Below are 23537 nucleotides of genomic sequence, written 5' to 3'. Positions count from 1 at the left end.
AAGAGAAAAGTCAAAGTGATACTCCAATTGCCATACAGTAGTTCACTATCAAATGATTTGGAAAGAAAGACAACAGAGTCTACTAGGTACTATGAACCATATAGCAGATTTTATTTCTATCTCATCTCCTCCCTTGCCTCATTCTCTTGACCTCAGGGGAGAAATTCATGCTCCTTCATTCACAGCATACCATCATCTTTCCCTGAAAAGGTCCCTTCTTGCTATATTTTATCATATTTTTCCCAGATCTACTCTTCTAATCTTCACCCATCCTTTCCCACCCCCATCCACACTAATATTTTATTTTGTATATGAGAGTATTTAAAATAATAAATAGTATCATGTTACATATCTCATACTTTTTGCCGCTTTATTCAGTATGAATATTAACACTCTAATCATACAACTCTATGTACTTTTCGTTCTTTGCTTTTGGATGTTACAAAGTATTCCAGAGTATGCTTTCCACCACATTTTATGTATCCATTCTTCCAGAAATGGTCACACCTTGGTTGCCTCCAACTTTCTTCTAATACTTTAATAAATCATTTAATAAACAATGTATGTTTATATCTGCTACATATGCAAAAATTCATTTACTCATAATTCACTCTTGCATTAGTAAAAAAACTCATATATCTCTAGTAATTATTGTTCTTTAAGTTTGCTTCATTTCATATTAATATAATCACATTAACTTTCTCTGTCATTTTCTTCCTCATGGGCCCCTATCTTCCCTCAGATCTCAATATCTCTTATTTTTAATTTTTATTTATTTATTTATTTATTTATTTTTAAAATTTTGAGTACATCCTATTTATTTTTTATTTTATTTTATTTTTAGTTTTTATGCCATTATACATGAGCTCTCTAGATCTCAATATTTTTTATTATCTACATCTCAATATTTTTTTAACTCTTTTGTTAATACTCTTATTCATTCAAACATTTTTGTAATTTTCTTTTTTTTAAATATATTTTTAGTTGTAGATGGAAAAATCTTTTTTTTTATGAGAGAGAGAGAGAGAGAGAGAGAGAGAGAGAGAGAGAATTTTTTTAATATTTATTTTTTAATTTTTGGCGGACACAACATCTTTGTTTGTATGTGGTGCTGAGGATCGAACCCGGGCCGCATGCATGCCAGGCGAGCCTGCTACCGCTTGAGCCACATCCACAGCCCGGAAAAATATCTTTATTTATTTTTATTTTATGTGGTGCTGAGGTTCGAACCCAGTGCCCCACACATATGAGGTAAGTGCTCTACCATTGAACTACAACCTCAGCCCCAAATTTGTAAATTTCTGTGGAGGTTTTTCAGTTATTGTAAGAAAGTTAATCCTAATTAGCTAATCTTCTATTACTAAAAGCACAAGACATCCATCCCTCATTTAAGAGTAATTAATATGTTCATATGGTAGCCAAGATGACTCCTCCAAATCCCTGCTTCCTGATGCTGTATCTTTGTTTAATCTCCTCCCATATTATGCCATGTGTGGTCTGAATGTCTGATAGAATATGGCAGAACTGATGGTGTGTTACTTCTAAAAATATTGTAGCTTCTCTCTTAGAATTAATTGGTGACTTGCTTTGGAAAGGAGTATCCTGTGGAAATGTCTATGTGGTAAGAAGTTAAAGGCTTCCATCAACAGAGTGAGCTTGAAAGCAGGTCTTCCAGTTAAGTCTTTAGGGAATGTCTCCCTGGCCAGGAGCCTGAGTACAACTTCATGAGAGACCCAGAGCCAAAGTCACACAGGCTCAGCCACTCCAGATTTCTGAATTTCAAGATCTGTCTTAGATAATAAAAGTTTGTGGTTTGAGTATGATTTGTTAAGCAGCAATAGAGACTATACAGCTCATTTAAATTACTAGCAACTAGAGCTGCTAATTGTACTTTACCCTTTATTAATCATTCAGTTTCCCAGTGTGATCAGAGTCCCCTCCAGTTATGACCTGTCTTGGCTGGTGATGTGCATCTGCAAGGAGAATCTCAACTCTAGAGGTAGTTTTGACCTCCCTCTGATAAAATTTAGCCTGAAGGAATCATGCTTGAGATGGACAATCATTGATGTGTAAATCTGCACCACCTCCAGGTTCTGTTTTTCAAGGTTCTGGCTTCACTGTAACATTCTTATTCTTGATATGTGACAGGGTAGGTTGAGAAGGGAGTACAAAAGGGACTGACACTACTCAGTCCAAGGTCAGAAGCTGTTCTCAAGTTGGCCTGCTGTCCCCAGCAGGGGCTGAGCTGGTCGCTGTTCTACTCAGTGGCATTGGAACAGGTTAATGTGTGAGAAAACAAAGGACACCTCCAATTCCCCACCCCATATCTTCTCTGGTGCTCAGCTTTTGTTGTGGCTTGCAGGAACTACCTTTTATTGTCTCAGGGGTCTTGTTGGTTTTTAGCTTTTATGTTGGACAAATTTATCACTTTTCCTGTAGGGTTGAGTTCAGGGGAGAAAAGTTGATACTCTTGTAGGAAATACAACTTTTTACTTTCTCATTTTTATTTTTTCTTCACATCTAAAATTATTAAATAGATATTAAAAATGCTTTTTGAATGAAATAAAGAAAACAAGAAACAAACATGGCCCTAACTAATAAATATATCTGGTTATAGTCTTTAGAAAAATCCAGTAAGAATTTGCCATCATTCAAACCTCGCTCACCTGAAACGGCTTCAGGAATGTTTCCTCCATTGCCAGCCTGCCATACTCAGTGAAAAGCTGGAAGAAAAATCACAGTGAGTGAGTGAGAGAGAGAGAGGAAGAAAACTTTAGTATTTGTAAGGTTTTCTTTCATTCATTTTTTTCACCTAACTGTAACAGAATACTACATTTATTAAGATTAGAGTAATCATTTTTAGAAAATAAGTATTAGATAAAGCAGAGCTATAGTAATTAGATATTAAAAATTAAGGACTTAAAGTATAGATTAAAATTATACTTCCATTTAATACTAATACATTTTCTTCTCTCTCTGTGTGTGTGTGTGTGTGTGTGTGTGTTGTGTTTTTTTGGGGGGTGGGTATATGTGTGTGTTTTGGGTTTTAGTGCTGGAAATTGAACCCAAGGCCTCATGTATGCTAAGAATGTGCTCTACCACTAAACTATACCCCCAGCCCTAAAACTAATACCTTTCATATCTAGAATATAGGACAATTCTCTGGAAAGAAGAAAGGGGAGATGAAACATGTCAAATGATCTTTCAAAGCAGAACTGGCATAAGATTAGACTAGGGAATCATAACTATGTAGGATACATTTATAAAAGTTGTCACCTCTGGAAATTTAAAGACACAATAATCTGGACTGCTACAAAGGCATTAGGTATTTTGTTTAACAAGTGGATAATCGAATAAAATGCCTTCTCTAATTTTGTATTGCTCCCAGCTGAGACCCTGAGACACCATCATATAAGTTTTTACACTGCCAGAAATGCAAGATTTTGGAGAATGTAGACTGAGAAGGTAACTGTGGCAGGGCCTCCACTGAGGAGAGTTTCATGCACACAGGCTGAATGGTTTCCCATATGAACAGAGGAAGCACTACTTTATAATCAAGACAAAGATGTCCGTGGCTTCTTGGAGCTGGGGAAGAATGTCAACACACAAGATTCCTATCCTTGCCCCTTCAGAATAGCACCCACAGCTGTCTTTCCTGTGGGAACAGTGGGAATCTGGAAAGCAAATGGTAATTACTAGGTTCCTGATGAGAATGATGGAATGTGTCTAAAAGGCAGCCGGTCCAGGGATTAGACACTCTCATTAGAATCATGTACTAGTATAATTTGAATTTGTAATCACTTCTGAGAAAGGCTGAGGTATCGTCATTTAGAGGAAAATTTGAAATGACCTCAAAATACTATTTCTTACTTAATTAATGATTTGTAGAAATGGCTAAACTGGTATAGATAGTGCCATGAATTAATTTATAAACTCATTGGCTATGTTACAGCATATGTCCACAGAAGTAATTTCTCTTATGAGGAAGCATCTATTCAACTAGTCAGAGTATTGCCTAATTGTCATACTGTGATGTACTAGAAATATATTTGATAGTAATACTGAATTCAAATTCCAACTGTTATTTACAATGTTACTTTGCTCCATCATCCTTTGTATCTGTTAAATGTTCACATTTTGCTGCATGGCTCTGATTGCCAAGATAATATTACATACTGAAAGCACATTTTTCTCTAAAATATGAAGATGGAAAACTGTCAGCAAAATAATAGTTTTGCTATCTATTCAAGAATAACATGATCCCAGCGACTTGGGAGGCTGAGGTAGGAGGATCACAAGTTTGAGGCCAGCCTCAGCAATTTAGCAAGGCCCTAAGTAACTTCTTGAAATTCTGTCTCAAAATAGAATAAAAAAAAATTATAAGGGCTGGGGATGTAACTCAGTGGTAAAGTGCTCCTGGTACCACAAAAAAAAAAAAAAAAAAAAAAAAAAAGAAAGAAAGAAAGGAAGGAAGGAAAAAAAGAAATAACGTGAACTGCTGGGTGTGGTGGCACATGCCAGTAATCCCAGTGACTCAGGAGGCTGAGGCAGAAGGATGGCAACTGAAATCCAGCCTCAGCAAATTAGCAAGGCTCTAAGCAACTTAGCAAGACCCTGTTTCAAAACAAAAAGGGCTGGGAATGCAGCATAGTGGTTAAGTGCACTTGGGTTTAATCCTTGGTGTCATAAAATACAAAACAAAAATAACATGAATTGAAGGGAATGGGAATTATTACTGAGATGAGAATTATCTCTAGGAAACATCTGATCCTTTACTTACTTAAGATTCAAGTGTGGCTTGGAGATGGAAAGGAGCATTGGGCCCACTCAGATGACCTGACTTTTATTTCCATTCTATCACTAATTAATCATATATATGAGTTTATTCAAGTCATTTATTTATTTTCAGATTAATTTTCCCCAATTATAAAATATAAAGAATAAACTGAGTGTCACAAGATCTCTTTCAGATCTAAAATAGAATTCTGTGAGTCATTATAAGGTAACCTTTAACAGCCCACAGGACAAAAAATCTAACATATAACAGATATCTTACCATCAATTATTAAATTTCTGACCTTAAGACTTTAACTTAACATTTCAGGTAATTTTTAAGCCTGAATATGTTTTTCTATTTTAATTTTCCATATATTTTCATATAATCAAGAATGGTAGGAAGTAATTTTATGGAAACAAAGGAATTTGAAAACTGAATTAGAAAGAAAAAAACAAGAAACTTGAACACAGGAAAAAAAAAAGTAGTAATATTGTTACCTGAAGATGCTGAAGATCATCCTCCTGGACATTTTGGGATAAATTATATACCTTGATTATGAAATCAAAATGAAAGGATAATCAGTATAATCTTAAGCACTTACTCTGTCATTCTCTATTTTGATAAACATCAATTATTACAAAAATTAACTCTCTTACATACATCTTTATTTGATGACATTTATAAGAAAGGACTAAGAAAGCTTGAGAGAAAATAAACAATGTGCAGGGATATAAAAATTTTGCAGAAATATAAGAGTCACCTGCTCTGGAATCAGAATTTTAAAATTATTTTATGAACTTAATTCAACAATTACTCAATAAAATAACAATTCTTCCAAGCACAGCAAAATAATGGTGTTAAAAGTAGTGCTAAATCTGAACAACCCATAAGGAAAACTGTGTTTTGAAAAGATGTTGATTTCTTCACAATTTGTTATTTTGTTTACTTTTATTTTATAAAGTTCCATCACATAGAAGTTTGTCTGAATGTTCTTATACATTTGTAGTATTGTTTTATAAACAGATCATAGCATCAACATGACTTCTTTTTTTTGTCAAAAAATGTCAAAAACTTCAAAGAAAAGTTAAATATGCTTATATATTTATGTATTAATGCAAACAGTATCCTTTGTGTACTTATTTAAGTAACAGATCATTTCTCAGATAATAATTAAATGCAGTTATTACTAAGAATTTAGTGGGTTTTTCTATGAAAATATTTATTAAGGTCTAAAATATATAGTAAGTCATAAATATTAAAAAGAACAAGTGAATATGATTTTTATTGGCTTGTATGATGGTTTTTACTGTTGATTATAAAGAAAATAGATACTAAGTCAGTATTTTAAAAGCTCATTCAAGGAGTAGATTGTTAAAAGCATCAATCATTTTTTAACTTGGTTTCTCCTCCTTCCTCCTATTTTTCCTCTCTCGGTTGTACTAAGAGGATAGTCACTAGTCACCAGTCACTAGCTCCACTCTCTACTGGCATGTGATCAGCTCCAACTTGCTCATCCTAAGTATACTGACTTTTTAAGCTACCTTGCTTTTTAAAAATTGATCTTCTCTGTTTCTTTACCACCCTCTTCTGCTCTTTCCAGTGAACAGAAAATTTCTACGAAAATAGACTTCATCTTTTATGTTGTATATACTGTGCTTATAATGAAACTCTCCAAGAACTTTAAGCACAATTTAGAAAGCTTACTATAATCCCTGAAACAACACTTTAAGAAAGAGAAAGAAAAAAGGAAAGGAAGATGAACAATTTTAAATAAAGACATTTACTTTTCTAAATGTATATAAAGTTGTTTTAAAAAGCTGTAAACACAAAGTTTTTACATTTAAAAACATTTCCACTGGCTATGTAAAACAAAATTTGATGTTTATAAATCTTGTTCATTAAATATAACATAATAGTTGATCCCAATATCTGCATATGTTATAAGATTTAATATTATTGAGTGTATTGAGGCATTAAGCAAAAAGAACATCAATAACATAATAAAACTTCCTCTGGTTAAAGCAGTCAATTGAAAACTGATCAGTAATTAAATTTCAGTAACAAAAACAATTCTACTCTTACAAGAACTGGTATGCTAATTCGAGATGGAAAGGAGCATTGGGCTCAGTCAATGACCTGACTTTTATTCCCATTCTACCACTAATTAGTCACATATATGAGCTTTATCAAGCCACTTATTTATTTTCAAATTCATTTTCCCAAATTATAAAATATAAAGGATAAATTGAATGTCATAGGTCTCTTTAACATTTAATATACCTTTTCTGTTGTTTGTCTCACTACCAAGTCTCTGTAGAAATACATACATTATAAATTTTAGCTAAAGAAATACTCACCCAAATGAATTTATTTCATACCTGTATTGAGCTGATCATTGTACTAAGGGCAAATACTGTGGCGGAATCTCTCAAAGTTGACTGACTATCAAAGGTCCCCTGAGTATCCATCAATAACACTGCAACCTATAAGCAAATATAGAACATCCAGGGTTATTACAGTTACCCCAACATTAACACCATAAGAACTAAAGGAAATCATTATCAATGAATACTTAATAGGTAACTTCTTACATAAGCCATGAATACTACAGGAAATCTAAGTATCAATTAGCTACTTATTATTGTAATAATTTTCACTGATGATCCAACATTAACTTAATACAGCATTGAAACAAGTGTGAATGATGACTTGCTGATCTGATGTCCTACTGTTCTTATGATTTTTCCTACCATAATCATTAAAATGGTAAACAAGGATCATTCGATAGGATGCTACATTCCCCTTTAAGTTTTAGGTCAAATGGCCAAAATTCATTTTCAAAAGAGCATTTTCAAGTTACTGTTAAGTATAAGCTCAATTTTACTTAAAAAAGTTGGTATCATACCTTTTTACCATCAACTTTATTGATAAGGAAGACTTCACTCCATATCTGGATTCCTGTGGTTTCTCGTTCAGACCCACCTCTCCATGAAAATCCAGTCAATGGTTCATTGTAATCTCCAACCCAATCAACTGATTCCTATAAATTTAATAAAGTGTATCATATATACCTGGATATGTATGTAAAAATTTTTCACTCATCCTTTCCAATTCTTATCTCTAGTCAAAAAGAAACATGTGCACATTTATTGCATTGATACACTTTATTCACTAAAAAAAGAAAAAAACAATTACAGAGAAGACAACCACCGGCCACATTTAATACTAGGTTTTGTGGATACAAAAATGAAAAGATACCATTTCAGACTAGAGGAAGCTCATAGCCTAATGGGGAGACAGACATGCTAACAAACCATTTTGGTACAATACATGCATGTGAAAATGAACATGTAAATAAAGCATCAATGGAATAATAGGAAACAGAATAACTAACTCTTGATCAGGAAAGACTTCACAGAAGAGATAATATTTGAAGAATATTTAGAAAATTTTAAGGTGAGCAAACTTGGAGAAGGCATCCAAAGAAAGAAAAAAGGAAAGAGGAAGGGAGAAAGAGAGAAAGGAAGGGAGGGAGGAAGGAAGGAAGAAAGGAAGATTATTGTATAAGGAGTGAAGGACTAATGAATAAAGAAGAGAAATGATAATTAGGAAGGACAAAGGGGGGTTATTATGAAGGTCAAAAATATTGAGGGTCAAGGCTCTGTGATACAAAGTCAAGGCTCTGTGATAGTTTGTCTCGCAAGTGCAATGCCCTGGGTTCAATCCTCTGCACCACATAACAATAAATATTTTTTAAAAATATTGAGTACCTAACAGAGTGAGAACAGTGGGGGAAAATAGAAGGGTACAGATAAAGGGGGATCTGAGAAGCCAAAGGAAGAGAGAATAGAATAAATTGTTAATTACGTTAAGGACGAAAGATCAAATAAAACAAGGAAAAGAAAGTATCCCTTATACTTAGTAAGCAAGTAATTAGTCAAATAACTATTTATACTCATATATACTCTGTTAGACAATAATTTGTTAGTTTTTGGAAGACTTCATTGGAAAATCATTAAATCTAAAACCTCATATTAACTGTAGTTTAAAAAAATACTAATGCAGAGGAATTTGGGAGTAGATTTCTTGATTTAATAAGAAGTCTCATAAACCAGTATAAAGAAAATTTTTATTTTGTTATATCCCATCTTGTTCTGTAAAGCAATTTTAGACCCTTATAAAGAGCTCAGTTTTGGTTCTTTCATGCATTGGTTCTATTATCCAGCCTATTAATTTTATTTCCCCTTCATCTCTAATACAATAAAATTTATACTTTATGAAGGAAAGTATACCTTCTGTTTAATGCAAATATACTCATTCCTCTTGCCTAGAATGTCTCTTCTTTCCCTCTCTCTTGATTCAGATTTTGTACACCTTCAAAGTCTATTCTAAATCTTAATATCTCTATGAAACCTTCCCTGACAATTTCTGCCCATACAGATATATCCTTTCCCTGAACTACATTCAGAAATATAAAAATTGGCATTTTGTGATGCCCTAAATATTGCATGTATCTTAATTCTGTCAGAAAAAGAGTCTTAGGAATGTATACTTCAATGAATAAATTATGATTATCAATTTAAAGACTAATAACATTATTGTGATATTAGCTAAGTCAATGATTTACCTAAGATCTTTATGAAAACTCTAAGCTTCAAAAATAATTTTTAATGACAAAGAAAATGATCCCAAGTAGTTACTTTTTTAAAAATATTTTTAGTTGTCAATGAACTTTCTTTTATTTATTTATATGCAATGCGAGCCACAATCCCAACCCCAGTAGTTAATTTTGCAGAAATAAAAATCAGCTAATTTCACTCATTCATGCATGTATTAATATATTTCTTCAAAAATTATTGAAAGCCAAACTCAAAATTCAAAGGTGGAATGTTTTATCTCATATAAAAAAACTAGAGTAAAATTAAGGAAAGGGGGAGGGAAGGGTAGGATAACATAAAGATAAAGGGAAGATAAGTGATGTAGAAGGAGGAGATGGAGAGGCAGAGTGGAGGGATGGGTAAATGGAAGCAGTGAAGAATGAATTCTTTAAAAAAATCATGTTATATGCATATATAAATATACCACAAGGACTTTTACTTTATATATAAATAAAAAGAACCAATAAAATATAAATAAATAGATGAGTTAGTCCAGTAGAATAGAGGAAGGAGAATATGAGATGAGAGGGAGAATGGGAGGGAAAAGGTAGAGTTTCATGAACTAAAAATGAATTCCCTGCATGTTTGAGTTTGTTGGGATGAACTCAACTACTATATATTATTACAAAGCTCTAATAAAATAATTTACATTAATAAATAATCATACTATGTTCTAGTATGGAATGAGCTTAACAACAGTTTTTCTGCTAAAAGAACATAAATTGTCACATTCAAAACTAAATTTTGCTATTCTAATATGAATGATAATTATACATGCAAATATCGAAGTAGAATTTGGTCTACACAAGTCAATGATGCATATCTTTGTGCAATGAACAGCAAAACAAGTGTTCATATTCTGTCATGCTTTCTTAATGCTCTACTAGGCACACACACACACACAAAAAAAAAAAAAAAAACCAAGAAAAAAAAAAACAAGAAAAAAAAAAAAAAAACAGGGCTGCGGATACAGCTCATTTGGTAGAGTACTTGCCTCGCATAAGACCCTGTGTTCAACCCTCAGCGCCATTAAAAAAAAAAAACAGGAAAAGAAAAGCAGATCTGGCACACTCAGTCCAAGCAAACAATCTTTACCACAAGCAACATAACAGGTACTATGAGTACTTCATTCTAATGTTTAATAATCATAACTACAAATGTGCCTAGAATCCAAAAGTGGAAAACATATTAATTTTGTTGACTCAAATTTTCAATTAAGTAACATACTACTGTTGGTATGCCAGAAATTAGAATTAGTCAAAGTTCTGCTTTCTTTCAAAGCCTGAATTATTTTAGTAGCTCTGTCTTTGGTTTGTTTGAATTGAGGTCAGAGACGGAAGTGTTAAAGTTAATAACATATGATTGTTTTAAAAATAACTCATCTATAAAAGATCAATCTAAAATTAAATACATAAAATGAAGTTATTTGTAGTGTTTCTATTCTACCTCAACATTCATATATGTATTAGAATCACTCCAGGTAAAACGATAGGAAAAAAAAAAACTAGAATATTTTCCATTCGCAATCTTCTGTTTCTCAACTTAAATTTCTTATTTATCCCTGTTTTTGGTTTATTCTAGGTCCCTTTAAAGTCTCATTTCTGTGTGACATTGTTTTCTCAAATACTATAACACTTCTGGGGGTGGGATTAGATGAGAACTGACTGGGAGAGGTAGAACTTTCTGGGTTTTTCTAGGGTAATGGTGATGCTCCTTATCTTGACAGGGTTTTGAATTACACAGGAATATGCTTTTGTCAAAAATCAGCAAATAAACATTTAAGATTTATATGTTTCATTGTATGTTAATTTTATCTCAAAATTTTAAAACTGAATTAGATATTATGTATGTGTGTATATATATATAAATATATATATATATATAAATATATATATATATATATATATTATATATTGAAATATTTGTGGGAAAGCATACTGGTGACAGTAATTTACTTTGAAACTTATCAAAAAATAAGATGGATGAGCTAGGTGCAGTTTTACATATCTGTAGTCTGTAGTCCCAACACTTGGGAGGCCAAGGCAGGACAATCACTTCAGCTCAGGAGTTTGAGACCAGCCTAAGCAACATTCTCCTCTCAAAAAAAAAAAAAAAAAAATAGTAATAAGATGGTATGATGGATGGTTAGAAAGAAGCATGAAGAGATGGAGACATATATGACAAAGCAAGGGTATTAAAGTTAATGGAAGAATGTAGGTGGTGAGTACCCAGGTGTTCACAGTAAAATTCTTTTAGCTTTGCTACCTACTTGAAAAATGTCATAGTAAATGTTGGGGGAAAGCTATAAGGATACCAAAGTTATGGCAAAAGTTATTTGGCTTTTAAACATGGTAGCATGCAAAGTTCATAATTATATCATTATGCTAATGTCCATGATTAAAAGTGTAAAATATTAAGTTATATGCTCAGGGAAATGCAGCAAAGTAGCTTCAGACACAAGTGGTCTGTGTAGCTTATCCCTAAAATATTGAGGTTTGAATGGTTACACTCATAGCATTTGTATTTAGGTACATACTTAGAGTACATAATAATAGCAATAGAAATATCAAACACTACTAAATAAAAACACAAAGTGGGAAAAGCATATACACAAGAAAACTTCCTAAGGAACCTCTTCCCTACCTGGTTGTACATGTATCGCAACATGAAGTCCATCAGAAATGACTTTCCTTTTCTAAAGGCTCCAGCAACAGATACCGCAACTACTTCTTTGTCCCTGACAGCCTCAGAGAGAAGGATCCGATTTAATGCAGCTTCATCTAACTCAAAGGAATGATCATCTTTGACAATGAGGACTTGGACAGGTCCTGCCTTTTTCACTGGCTCCTCCTCTTCTGAACTCCAGTCACATGTCTTTTCTGAAAATCCACCTGTTAAAGAAGCAGCAACTGGTTCAATCATCTTGAAATGCCAAGAAAGACTTCTGACTCTCAAACATCTGACATTGAGTGGAATTGGGAAGGTTCATTCTAATGACATATTTTTTTGTCATTCACACCATATCCCAGAAAGACATAAGTGGGTCTTTCTGAACATGTGACTAAATCAATAGAATTTTGAGACATTTATTATTATCTATATTTTTTTACATATGAGGAAATTAAGAATATAATTAAGTAATTTCCCCAAGACCATACTTGCTAGGAAGTAAGAAATCCAAGTTCATAGAGATAATAATATTCAGCTTGGTATTAGATCTCAGCTATCTAAATTTTTATCCCAGATCTTTCCACAATGATATTCTGCTTCTTTAGTAATAACCCCTGAACAACACATAAATGGCTCATTTGCTTTGCATCAAAAAATCAGGTCAATACACATACCAGTTAATTTCTCAGATCAGATATATGCCCTTTCTTATTTATTTCTTACATACCTGACAACAGTGGAATGCATTGCATTCATAATTATCCATTCACAGCACCATTTTTCATAACTTTGTATATAAAGTATGTTCACACGAAATTATGCCATTATACATGAGCTCTCTTTTTTTGCATTACAATGCTTAATACACCTTTATACCACAATTTATCATATCTCTGTTTGTTATAAGGTATGTTGACACCAAATTCACATCTTCATAGATGTATTTTACATAATGATGACCATCTCCTTCCACCATCCTTGCTATTCCCCTTCTCCCTCCCTTCAGATATATGCCCTTTAATAATCTTTAATAATTGTTCTGGACTGAGAGTTTGTGTCCTGACCCCCCACCCAAATTCATAGGCTGAAGCCTGAATCCTTTGATGTTATAGCAACTAAACTAAGATGATAATTAAAATAAATAATAAATAGTAAAATATTTTCTTTTTGTATTATTAGACAGTCAATGCAATATTGAATAGGAGAGGTGATAATGAACATAACTTTTGATTTTATAATATTAATTTTGAAATAAACTAGTCTCTTATTAAATAATCTTTCATTTAATTTTTTGAAAATATATTTAAATAGACATTCTGCATGGTGTCTATTTAATAAGAAGTCTTATAACTAAAGAAAAACAAGGGCCCGGGATGTAGCTCAGTGGCAGAGTCCTTGCCTAGTATGTGTGAGGCACTGAGTTTGATCCTTAGCACCACAGTAAAAATAAACAAATAAAAATAAAGGTATTAAAAAAAAAGAAAAACAAGACAAATATGTCTCTTGACATACTTTTAAATGAATCTTCAGATCACACTAATATATACTATATTTCACATTGATGACTTTGTGTAATTGTTCATTTATTTAAGAATAATACTTCCTATCCAAGAACAAGGTATAAAAAATGTAATATATACACAATGGAATACTATTTAGCATTAAAAGAGAATAAAATCATGGCATTTTCAGGTAAATGGATGGAGTTAGAGAATATAATGCTAATTAAAGTTAATTCCAAAAAACCAAGTGCCAAATGTTTTCTCTGATATAAGGATTCTGATTCATAATGGGGTGTGTGTGGGGAAGCAGGGGGGATTAGATGAACTCTAGATAGAGCAAAGGGGAGGGAGAGGAGGGCAGGGAGCTTGGGGTTAGGAAAGATGGTGGAATGAAATGGACATCATTACCTTAAGTACATGAATGAAGACACGAATGACTCTAATTTGTGTACAGAGATATGAAAAATTGTGCTCTATACATATAATATGATTTGTAATGCATTCTGCTGTCATATATAACAAATTAGAATAAAAATAAATAATAATAATAATATTAAATAGTGCAAATATACCACATAATTTTAATTTTCACTAACGGACAATAGCACAAAGCATCTGGTGATAACATATGATTTGCTTCTAGCAATGAATTAGAGTTATTTTCCCTAAAAAGTTAAGAAAAACTGATATGGTATCTGAAAGATAATAGATTCTATATTGCCATATTGCAGATACTTGAGTACAAGAAGCTCTGTTTAAATCTCAACTTTACAATTTACAACATATATGAGGTTGTGGAAATTTATTAACTTCCCAATGACTAACTATCCTCCACCTAAAAAATAAGATTGGTCTAGGGTATATGTCAGTGCCTGGTATGGCTAGCATCTCCAGTACCTCAAAAAAAAAAAAAAAAAAAAAAAAGAAAGAAAAAGTAAAAAAAGAAAAGAAAGAAAGAATAGGAAAAAAGAGAGAAAGAAATTAATAATGGTACCTAAAAACATCAGAGGCTTTGTGAAGATTAAATAATTTATTTAAGATTGAAAAAATCTGACAAATAGCACATGCTTCATAAATGGTGAGTGCTATTAATATTTTTCATTATCTATTCATATTTGATTCTGCTACTATCTGCCCACATAATTTCAGCCACAACAAGGAAGCTCTTTTGAAGATAATTTCAGCCACAACAAGGAAGCTCTTTTGAAGACTGCAAATACAATTATTTAGAGCCTATAGCTTAGTTATGATCTGGGTACATACTTGAGGTGAATCATGGACACTAGATAGATGTAATATTTTAGATAGGAAAACATCTTGGGAGCAGAATACTAGATCCCAACCTACTACAGACTAATATAATTCTTGAGGGTTACACATATGCAGAGGTACTCTTGGGAATGCATATAGGAATAAAATTTCTGTGTTGTAATTTTTTTAAATATCCAGCTTTACAATGTGATGCAAAAGTATCTTTTCCCCACATCCCACCCCAGCAATTTATTAGAAATTCTATTGATTCATATCCTTTCCAACACTTGGTTTTGTCTGACTTCTTCATGTTTGTCAAATACATAAGTATAAAAGAGTGTCTCATTGTGGTCTCTGTATACATTTGTCTACTTGCTAATGAGGTGAGTAATGCCTTTTGCCCATTTTTCTATTAAGATGTTCATCTTTTTCTTACTGATTCATAGTTTTTTATATATTTTGAATGCTAGTTCCTTTTTATAGGTGTGAGGAAAAACTTAAGAGTTTGTTTTTCACTTTCCTATGTATTACTGATGAACAGCAATTCCTAATTTTAATGTAATAGATTAAATTATTATATTCTTATGTAATTAGCACTTTGTATGTTTAAGAAATCACCCCTTATAAAAAGATCAGAAAGACATTCACATATATTCTTCTAAGTTTTAAAGTTTTGCTTTTGATATTCAAGTTCTTGGTCCATTAGGAATTGATATCCATATAAAGTGAGAGGTAGAAACCCGATTTTCTTTTTCTTTTCAGAATTTTTAAGTATTTTATTTTGGAAAATCTGAAGCATATACGAAACTAAGCAATGTTATAAACCTCTATGCACCTATCTATTAAAACCTATCATCCAGCTTTAATAACTGTCAAAATCATGTCAACCTTATTTTCACTTATTTTATTTTGACTGGAATATTTTAAAGCAAATCCTAAACATCATGGCAATTCACCTATAATTTCTTTAGAATGTACTCAAACTGACAACATTTTTTCCTCTGGAGGGTATAACTATCATGCCAATTGTCATAACTAGTCATTTTAGTAACAACTGGATTTATTAAAAGTTTATATAATAGATGATAGCACATGTATTCTGAAAACAGAATGAGTGCTTGCTTTACTTTATTATAACAGAATAATTTGAATAAATTATTTATGGAGATACTTTAAAATTGCAAGGTCCACAATATCAATGGAACTTAGCTTCACTTCTTTAAATCCTTATAGGTTTTCTTTTAGTGGCAATCTTAGCAAATTATTTTCTAATGGAAGTGGTATTTTTTTTATATGAGTTATAACATTTTTCAGAATTATATTTTCCAAAGTCCCTTAGTTCCTCAAGCAGTCTGCCATATAATAATTTGTTTCTTAATTCTGATCTGTTCATCAACTTTCCCATACTAGCACCAATAAGATGCTTTAAAAAATACAATACAAGGGGCTAAGATTGTAACTCAGTGGTAGAGGGCTTGCCAGGCACTTGTGAGGCAGTGGGTTCGTTCCTCAGCATCACATTAAAAAATAAATAAATAAAATAAATTTATTTTTAAAAATATATAATATAAAAAATATAAACAATAGTTTTATAAAAAGTTCTTATCTAGAGTGTAGCAAGCCTTTATTATTCTAATTATTATCAATCTTGGCTAGTTTAGCCTTTAAAAATAAATATTAGAATAAATATGTTAGTTGAATTTTTGTTAAAATTTATAGATTTATCAGTTTGGAAAGAATATTACTATGGTAATAATTTTTAAATCCAGAAACATGGGTTCTCTCTCCATGTATTTTTGGTCTTTAATTCCCTTCATTAAAGTTTTATAAATTGGGGAGGTGGAGAGATGTTTATTGTATGTATTCCTAGGTACATTATATCTTATTTTTTATGTTTTCTATGTTGGATAAAGAACTATAATTGACTGTAATGTACTGGTCTGATATTGAAACATTTACAAAACTATTATTTTCTATAAATTTTACATAGATGCTTTTGGACTTTTAAAATGTAGAAGTAGAAATAAATCTTCCAAATAATGAAAATTTTATTCCCAAGTTTTAAATCCTATGGAGTTCTTTTCTTTTCCTTGTATTGTAAGACTTTCAATGCAATATTAAATAGAAGATGTGATAGTTGTCATAACTTCTCATTTTGGTAGGCATAAACGTCTTGATTTTTAAAGTGAGTATTTCTAGTATTTCCATATTTAGGACCATAATTGTTAGAGTTTGGTTTAGTTTAGTAGATACAAATTATCAGATTAAGGAAGTTCTCTTTTACTTTCAGTTTACTAAGAGTTTTTTAAAATCATAAGTGAATAATGAATTTTACCCAATGTCTTTTTTGCATCCACTGAGATGATCATATAGTTTTTTTTTACCTCAAATGCATCAATGTTTTGAGTACTATTTTTGCATTTTATATAAACATAATATTTCCAGGGTGTGATATCTTGAATTGAGTTTACTAAATTTTGTTTAGAAATTGTTTATTTCTATTCTTTAATAAGTTGAGTCTATGATTTTCTTTTCTAAAAAATATCTGTATATTGTATATCTGATAAAGGTATTATATCAACAATTTATAAAAAACTCTCAAATCTCAATAATAATGAAACAAATTACTTAGTTAAAAATTGGACTAAAGATTTAAGTTATACTTCACCAAAGAAAATACATGGATAGGAAATAAAAACATGAAGATATGATCAACATCATAAGTCATCAGTGAAATGAAAATTAAACCACAATGAGATAATACTACACACCTATAAGAAGGGCTAAAACAAAAACAACCTGCATAAAAACAAGTACCAACAAGAATGTGGAACAACTAGAACTCTAATATGTTAGAATGCAAAAATTGACTATCCAATTTGCACAACAGTTGCTCAGTTTCTCATAAAGTTGAATATATACTTACCAGAAGACTCAGAAATTACTAAAAGATTACTTCTAGAAATTTATCCAAGTTCAATGAAAACCCACATTTACACACAAACCTGCAACTTTATTGATGATGGCCAAAACTATGAACTGTAAACAACCCGAATGCCCCTCAACTGGGGAATAAACAAAGAAACTGTGGTAATCTACATAATGGAATATTAACAATAAAAAGGAAGGAACTACTCATTATCCAATATTGTTGAATCTCACCATGAATCTCATCTACATAGTTATATATAGTTCATTTATGCAAACTGTCCAGAATAGGCTAAGTAGATTCCTGGTTGTCAGGAACCATGGTTGGGTGGAGGAAGGAGCTGACTACAAAGGGATAGAAAAAACTGTAGGGAGTAATGGAAGCATTTAATCTTGATAGTGGTAGACATAAATATAACTATGTAAATTAGTCAAAAGTTATAGAATGATATACTAAAAGGGTAAATTTTGCTGTGTGTATATTATCTTAATGTTTAAATGAGAAAAATATCATTTATATAGCATTATAAACCTAATACATCTAGTAATAAATCTAAGTGATATGCTGCTAAATGTATAGCTATCAGATACTGATGATAGGTAGATGAAAAAAATTTGAGATTTGTAGCTTATGCCAATTTCCATAATATAAACCCTACAATCATGGACATTTCAATCTGACAGTGTGTGCATGGAGATGCACCTGATCAGCTCTCATAATCTCTCATGATCTAAAACAGTCTGGCTCTAACACACCATTGAAATATAATAAAAAAAACATTGAAGACCTCTATAGAAAAATAAAAAACATTTTTGAAAGACGGACACATATGTTCTCAGGTTAAAAGACTCTGTGTTGTAAAACTGTCAATGTTCTCCATTGACCCATAGATTGGTTAGAATCCCACTCAAACCTTCAGCAATCTTTCTTGCTCAAATGAACAATGCAGATGGAACGGCAAAGAACTGAGAATAACCAAGAAAATCTTAAAGAACAAAGCTGGGGACTTACACTAACAGGCACCAACAGGCACTTAAAATCTATACTAATTAAGACAGGGTGATGTTTTTATAAGCACAGACAAACAGGATCAGATATTACAGAAGCAGATCCACATATACACATTCATCTGATATAACAGAAAGGTACGACTGCAATAAATGATGAAAGGATGATCTTTTTAATAAATTATGCTGAATCAAATGAAAAATCATATGGGGAAAAAAAGAAACCTCCACTCCAAGCTCTCAACATACACAAAAATCTATTTCAAGCAGGGCATGGTGGTGCACAACTATAATCCCAACAATTTAGTAGGCTGAGGCAGGAGAATTACAAGTTCATGGTCAGCCTTAGCAACTTGGCAAGGCCCTAAGCAACTTAGTGAGACTCTGTCTCAAAATAAAAAATAAAAAAGGCTGGGGATGTGGCTCAGTGGCTAAGCACCCCTGGGTTCAGTCTTCATACAAAAAAAAAATCTATTTCAAATAAATGTACCCAAGTATAAAATCAGAAAGTGGACAAATGATACAAATCTGCAATTGATAAGAAACATAATATCAAATGGAAAGATATTAGTAGACATGAAAATAAAAATGAAAAACATTGATAACCTTTTTTATATATTTCCGATTTATAAAAGTCAGAAGTGTGATAATTCCTTGCATTGGTTGAGATGTGAACTTGTATTCTCAGGTGCTGCAGGTGGAAATTAAAATGGACATAGTGGGCTGGGGATATGGCTCAGTGTTTGCCTAACATGCTCAAGATCCTGGGTTCTCAATCTCCACTGCTGGGGGGAAAACCAAAAAAAGACCCTGGATTCAGTTTCCACCACTGCTAAAAAAGAAAAGAAGAAAAGCTGGACATAGCATTTTTGAGAGGCAATTAGGCAATAATTATTAAAAACCCAAATGCATATACTTCCTCACCCAGAAATGCTATTTCAAGGAATTCATTCCATAGATATTCAAATACATACAAAACACCAGAAGCAATATAAATGATTAATCAGTTATGGCTCATCAACTTATGAACTATAAGGTAATTAAAAAGAATGAGGAATCTCATTTCAAACAACTGCCACTGTATTTTATGAAAAATAACTCAAGATATAAAACCTGTGTTTACAGTATGGATAACTCTGAAAAAAATGTATGTGAGAGTATTTGACAAGTTTGAGGAATAACAAGGAGTATGATATAGATGAGTAGGTTGGAAAGGTTATAAGGGGTCAAATCAGGCAGAGAAAGACAAGTCATGGATCTGAGAGGATTCGGGACAATATGGTTATTGGGGTGAGAGAAAAAGGAAAGATGTCAGTGGATACTTATATCTGATTATCCATACCTACTCTACCTTTGCATACTAGGTGTGAGTGAGATAGATAACTCTGACCCTTTTTTGTTTTGTTTTTTCTTTCTTTTTGCAGTGCTGAGGATCAAACCCAGGACTTCATGCATGCTAAGGTTCACGCTCTACCACTGAGCTATATTCCCAGCCCTAAACCTTTAATTTATATGTTCAAGGTCCTTAAAGAGTTACAAATGTATTTAATAAAGAGGACAGAGAATGCTTTTAAGTGTGGCTTAACTCTGTTGTAAAATAAAGCAAATATCTATAAAATACTGAGATTGTTAATAAGAAGAAGTCTTATTAAAATGTGGGCAAAATACCATATTAAAAAATCCTTTACTTTTAATGAGACATTCAGAAATATTGGAGTAGTTTGTTATTAAATAAAAAAATAAATGGTAAGATACAATGAATCTGTGGAATGTTTATTTGTAAATATATGATCATTAGTTTATATCTCACTGAAAGTTTAAAGTCTTCCTATCTGAAACCTATCATTACCATCAACCTATACCTATATTTATGTAATTAATATTTACATATAAAGCTCCTTATAAAAGCTTCAACTTAAATGTCTAATCAACTGATAAATGTACAAATAAAATGTGATATATCCATACATTGAAATGTTATTCAGGAATAAAAAGAAATGCAGTACCAATTTATGTTATAATATGGACAAACCCCAAAAACACTGTTAAGATGCCAGTCATGAAGGACCACATATTGCATGATTCCGCTTATGTAAAAATGTCCATAATAGTCAAATACATGTAGAATGGAAGTAGGGAAGTGTTTGCTTGTGGCTGGGTTTGGGTGGATACTGGAGGCTGATGTCTAAATGCTGCAAGGTTTCTTTGGGAGACTAATGTAAATGTTCTAAAATTATACTGATGTATATATTACTCTGAATATACTAAACACCATCAGACTATATGCTTTAAATGGGTGAATTATATAGAATATGAATCATATTTCAATAAACCTATTAAAATACTTACAAAATCTTTAGTTTCTATAAAAGATCAAAACTGAAAATATAGACTAAAACTATATGAAGAGCACAGACTGTCTTACTTGTATTTCTTGAAAGTTATAAAGAAGCTCACATACAGTAGGTCCTCAGTAAATATTTGTTTATAAAAATTTAATTAAAATAACTCTTTAAAAGTATTAGAACCTGGTTATTACAAATGTTACATACTTCTTTATTACATACTTGATTATTACATACTTGGTTATTACAAATGTTACATACTTGATTCATCCTTCATAACTATATATTACCTATGCAATATATATTATCTTTGTTAGACTGAAATAATCCCAAAATCCTTTGGAATACAGACCAAGTTTTCTCAGCAACAGATTTCTACGTTTTCAAATGGGTTTTGCTCAACTAATCTTATTTTAAATTCCCTGAACACTATTCAAATTCTAAGAAGAGAAGGGAAAGGAAATAGTTCAGAAGGAAACTGGCTGGGAATTAGCATTTTACTATGGATAATACAAAAATGTATGGCACATGAGGAGAGAACCAACTTGCTATGGTTTGAAGATGCTTTGTCCCCTCTAAGACTCATGTTGAAATATGGTCCCTGTTGTGTGTGTGGGAGACCTTGCCTTTTGGTTTTATTTATCCCATCGGGTTTATCCCCTCTGAAGGCGCCAAAGTCAAAAGTTTTCTTGACCAATCCCTGCAGGACACAGTGTCTGTTCGCCCTTCCTGAGTCACCCTGCCAATCAGCACCCACCACTTCACCAAAGCAACCCTTCTTAAGCTGAAGCTTACAGGCTCACACTGCTGCTGCTCTTTTCCTCTCCTTTTCTTCCCCTTCATGCAGTCTCCGCACCCCCCCCCCCCAAAAAAAAATCTCTTGGTTGAATCTCCGTCTTGGGTGAGTCACTCGCCTTTCAGTCCCCAATGTAACAATATTGAATGGTGGTGGGGCCTTTAAGAGGTGATTAGGTCATGGGGATAAATGGAGGGATAAATGTCTTTCTCAAAGGAATGGGTTAACTCCCAGGAAAGTCTTCTTCTAAGTTCTCTCTCACACACTCCAAGAGTGGGTTGTTATAAAGCAAAGCTACCCTTGTTGTATGCTCCCTTTAACATAACCTCTTCAGCTTTTCTACTATGTTATGGTACAATACAAAGGTCCTGACAGATGTGGCTGCATGATCTTGGACTTCCAGCCTCAAAAACTGTGAGCCAAAATAATCCGCTCTTCTTTATAAATCACTTAGTCTATGGTATGCAATAGAAAATAGACAAAGACACAAAACCATCATTTTATCTTTTTACATATTGGATTTTGTATTTAATATTGGGACTTTGGGGACTTTTTCTTTCTATATAGTGTTCTGGAAACTGTCACTCAGCTACTGAATTTAGATATGTAGAAAGGGAATCTTCAAAAATTCAGTGTAGAGAACAATCATTTTTACATACTAGAAATGCTGTGGTAGTATATTACTAATTTTCTTAACTGTAAAATTTGTTAAAAAATCTATACTACATCTTTTATATTACTATATTTGTCTCAAAATAAAATTTTATCTGTCAAGTAGTACTAGGTTCAGTCATAAAAAATGTCTGTCAAGTAGTACTAGGTTCAGTCCACTGTATTGCTCTTATTGTTGGATCTGAAACATCTCCCAAAGCTCGTGTGTTAAAGGCTTGGTCCCCAATGCATAGGTGGGAATTTGAAGACTGAATGGCTCATAAGGGCTCTGAATTCATCAATGGATTAACTAATTGAGGAATTCATAGCTGAATGGAACTGCAGGAGGTGGAACCTAGTTGGAGGGAGTGGGTCCTTGAGAGTGTGGCCCTTGGGATTCTGTCTTGTTTCTAGCCCCTTCCTCTCTGCTTCCTAGCCGCCATGAGGTAAGCAGCTTTCCTCTGCCTTGGCTCAGGCCCAAAGCAATGGAATTAGTCAACTATGAACTGAAACATCTGAAATTGTGAGCCAAAATAAATCTTTCCTCCTTTAAGCTCTTTTTCCCAGGTATTTTGTCACAGTGATAAAAAGCTAATATAACTGCAAACAATAAATAAAATAATAATAAGAAGAAATATAAATGGCTGATAGAAATTGGGAGAAAGTTCAGTTTTCCTAGCAAAGATACAATAATCAAAAAGAGACGACCTTTTTGGTTATCATAACTCATAATGGCTTAAAAACACATAAATGTACACACACACACACACACACACACACTCAACACTGGAACAATGAAAAACTTTTTTAAAAATACACATATCTTTTAACAAAACAGTCCCATTTCCTGGAATTTATCCTAAGGAAATTGTCAGAAATGTGCAGATATATATCTATACAGAGGTTCAGAACAGCATTATTTATACAGTAACAAATTGAAAATAATCTAAA

The 23537-nt window shown here is 32.4% G+C and overlaps 1 protein-coding gene across 2 annotated transcripts in view; it reads right to left on the bottom strand.

Moving 5' to 3' along the window:
- The window catches only part of Atl1 (atlastin GTPase 1), a 68444-nt gene that overhangs the window by 19001 nt on the left and 25906 nt on the right, over positions 1–23537 (bottom strand). For both annotated transcript variants that reach the window (XM_076848269.1, XM_076848270.1), the window contains exons 3-7: positions 12079–12326; positions 7683–7817; positions 7156–7260; positions 5275–5325; positions 2667–2723 (exon numbers count right to left, since the gene is read on the bottom strand). In XM_076848269.1, the coding sequence (XP_076704384.1) occupies positions 2667–2723; positions 5275–5325; positions 7156–7260; positions 7683–7817; positions 12079–12326 (596 nt within the window). The remainder of the gene's footprint in view (positions 1–2666; positions 2724–5274; positions 5326–7155; positions 7261–7682; positions 7818–12078; positions 12327–23537) is intronic.

This window comes from Callospermophilus lateralis, chromosome 3 (genome assembly GCF_048772815.1).
Source record: "Callospermophilus lateralis isolate mCalLat2 chromosome 3, mCalLat2.hap1, whole genome shotgun sequence".
Taxonomy (NCBI): domain Eukaryota; kingdom Metazoa; phylum Chordata; class Mammalia; order Rodentia; family Sciuridae; genus Callospermophilus; species Callospermophilus lateralis.
Note: the sequence above shows the minus strand (reverse complement) of the source record. Positions and strands in the feature narration are given on the sequence as shown.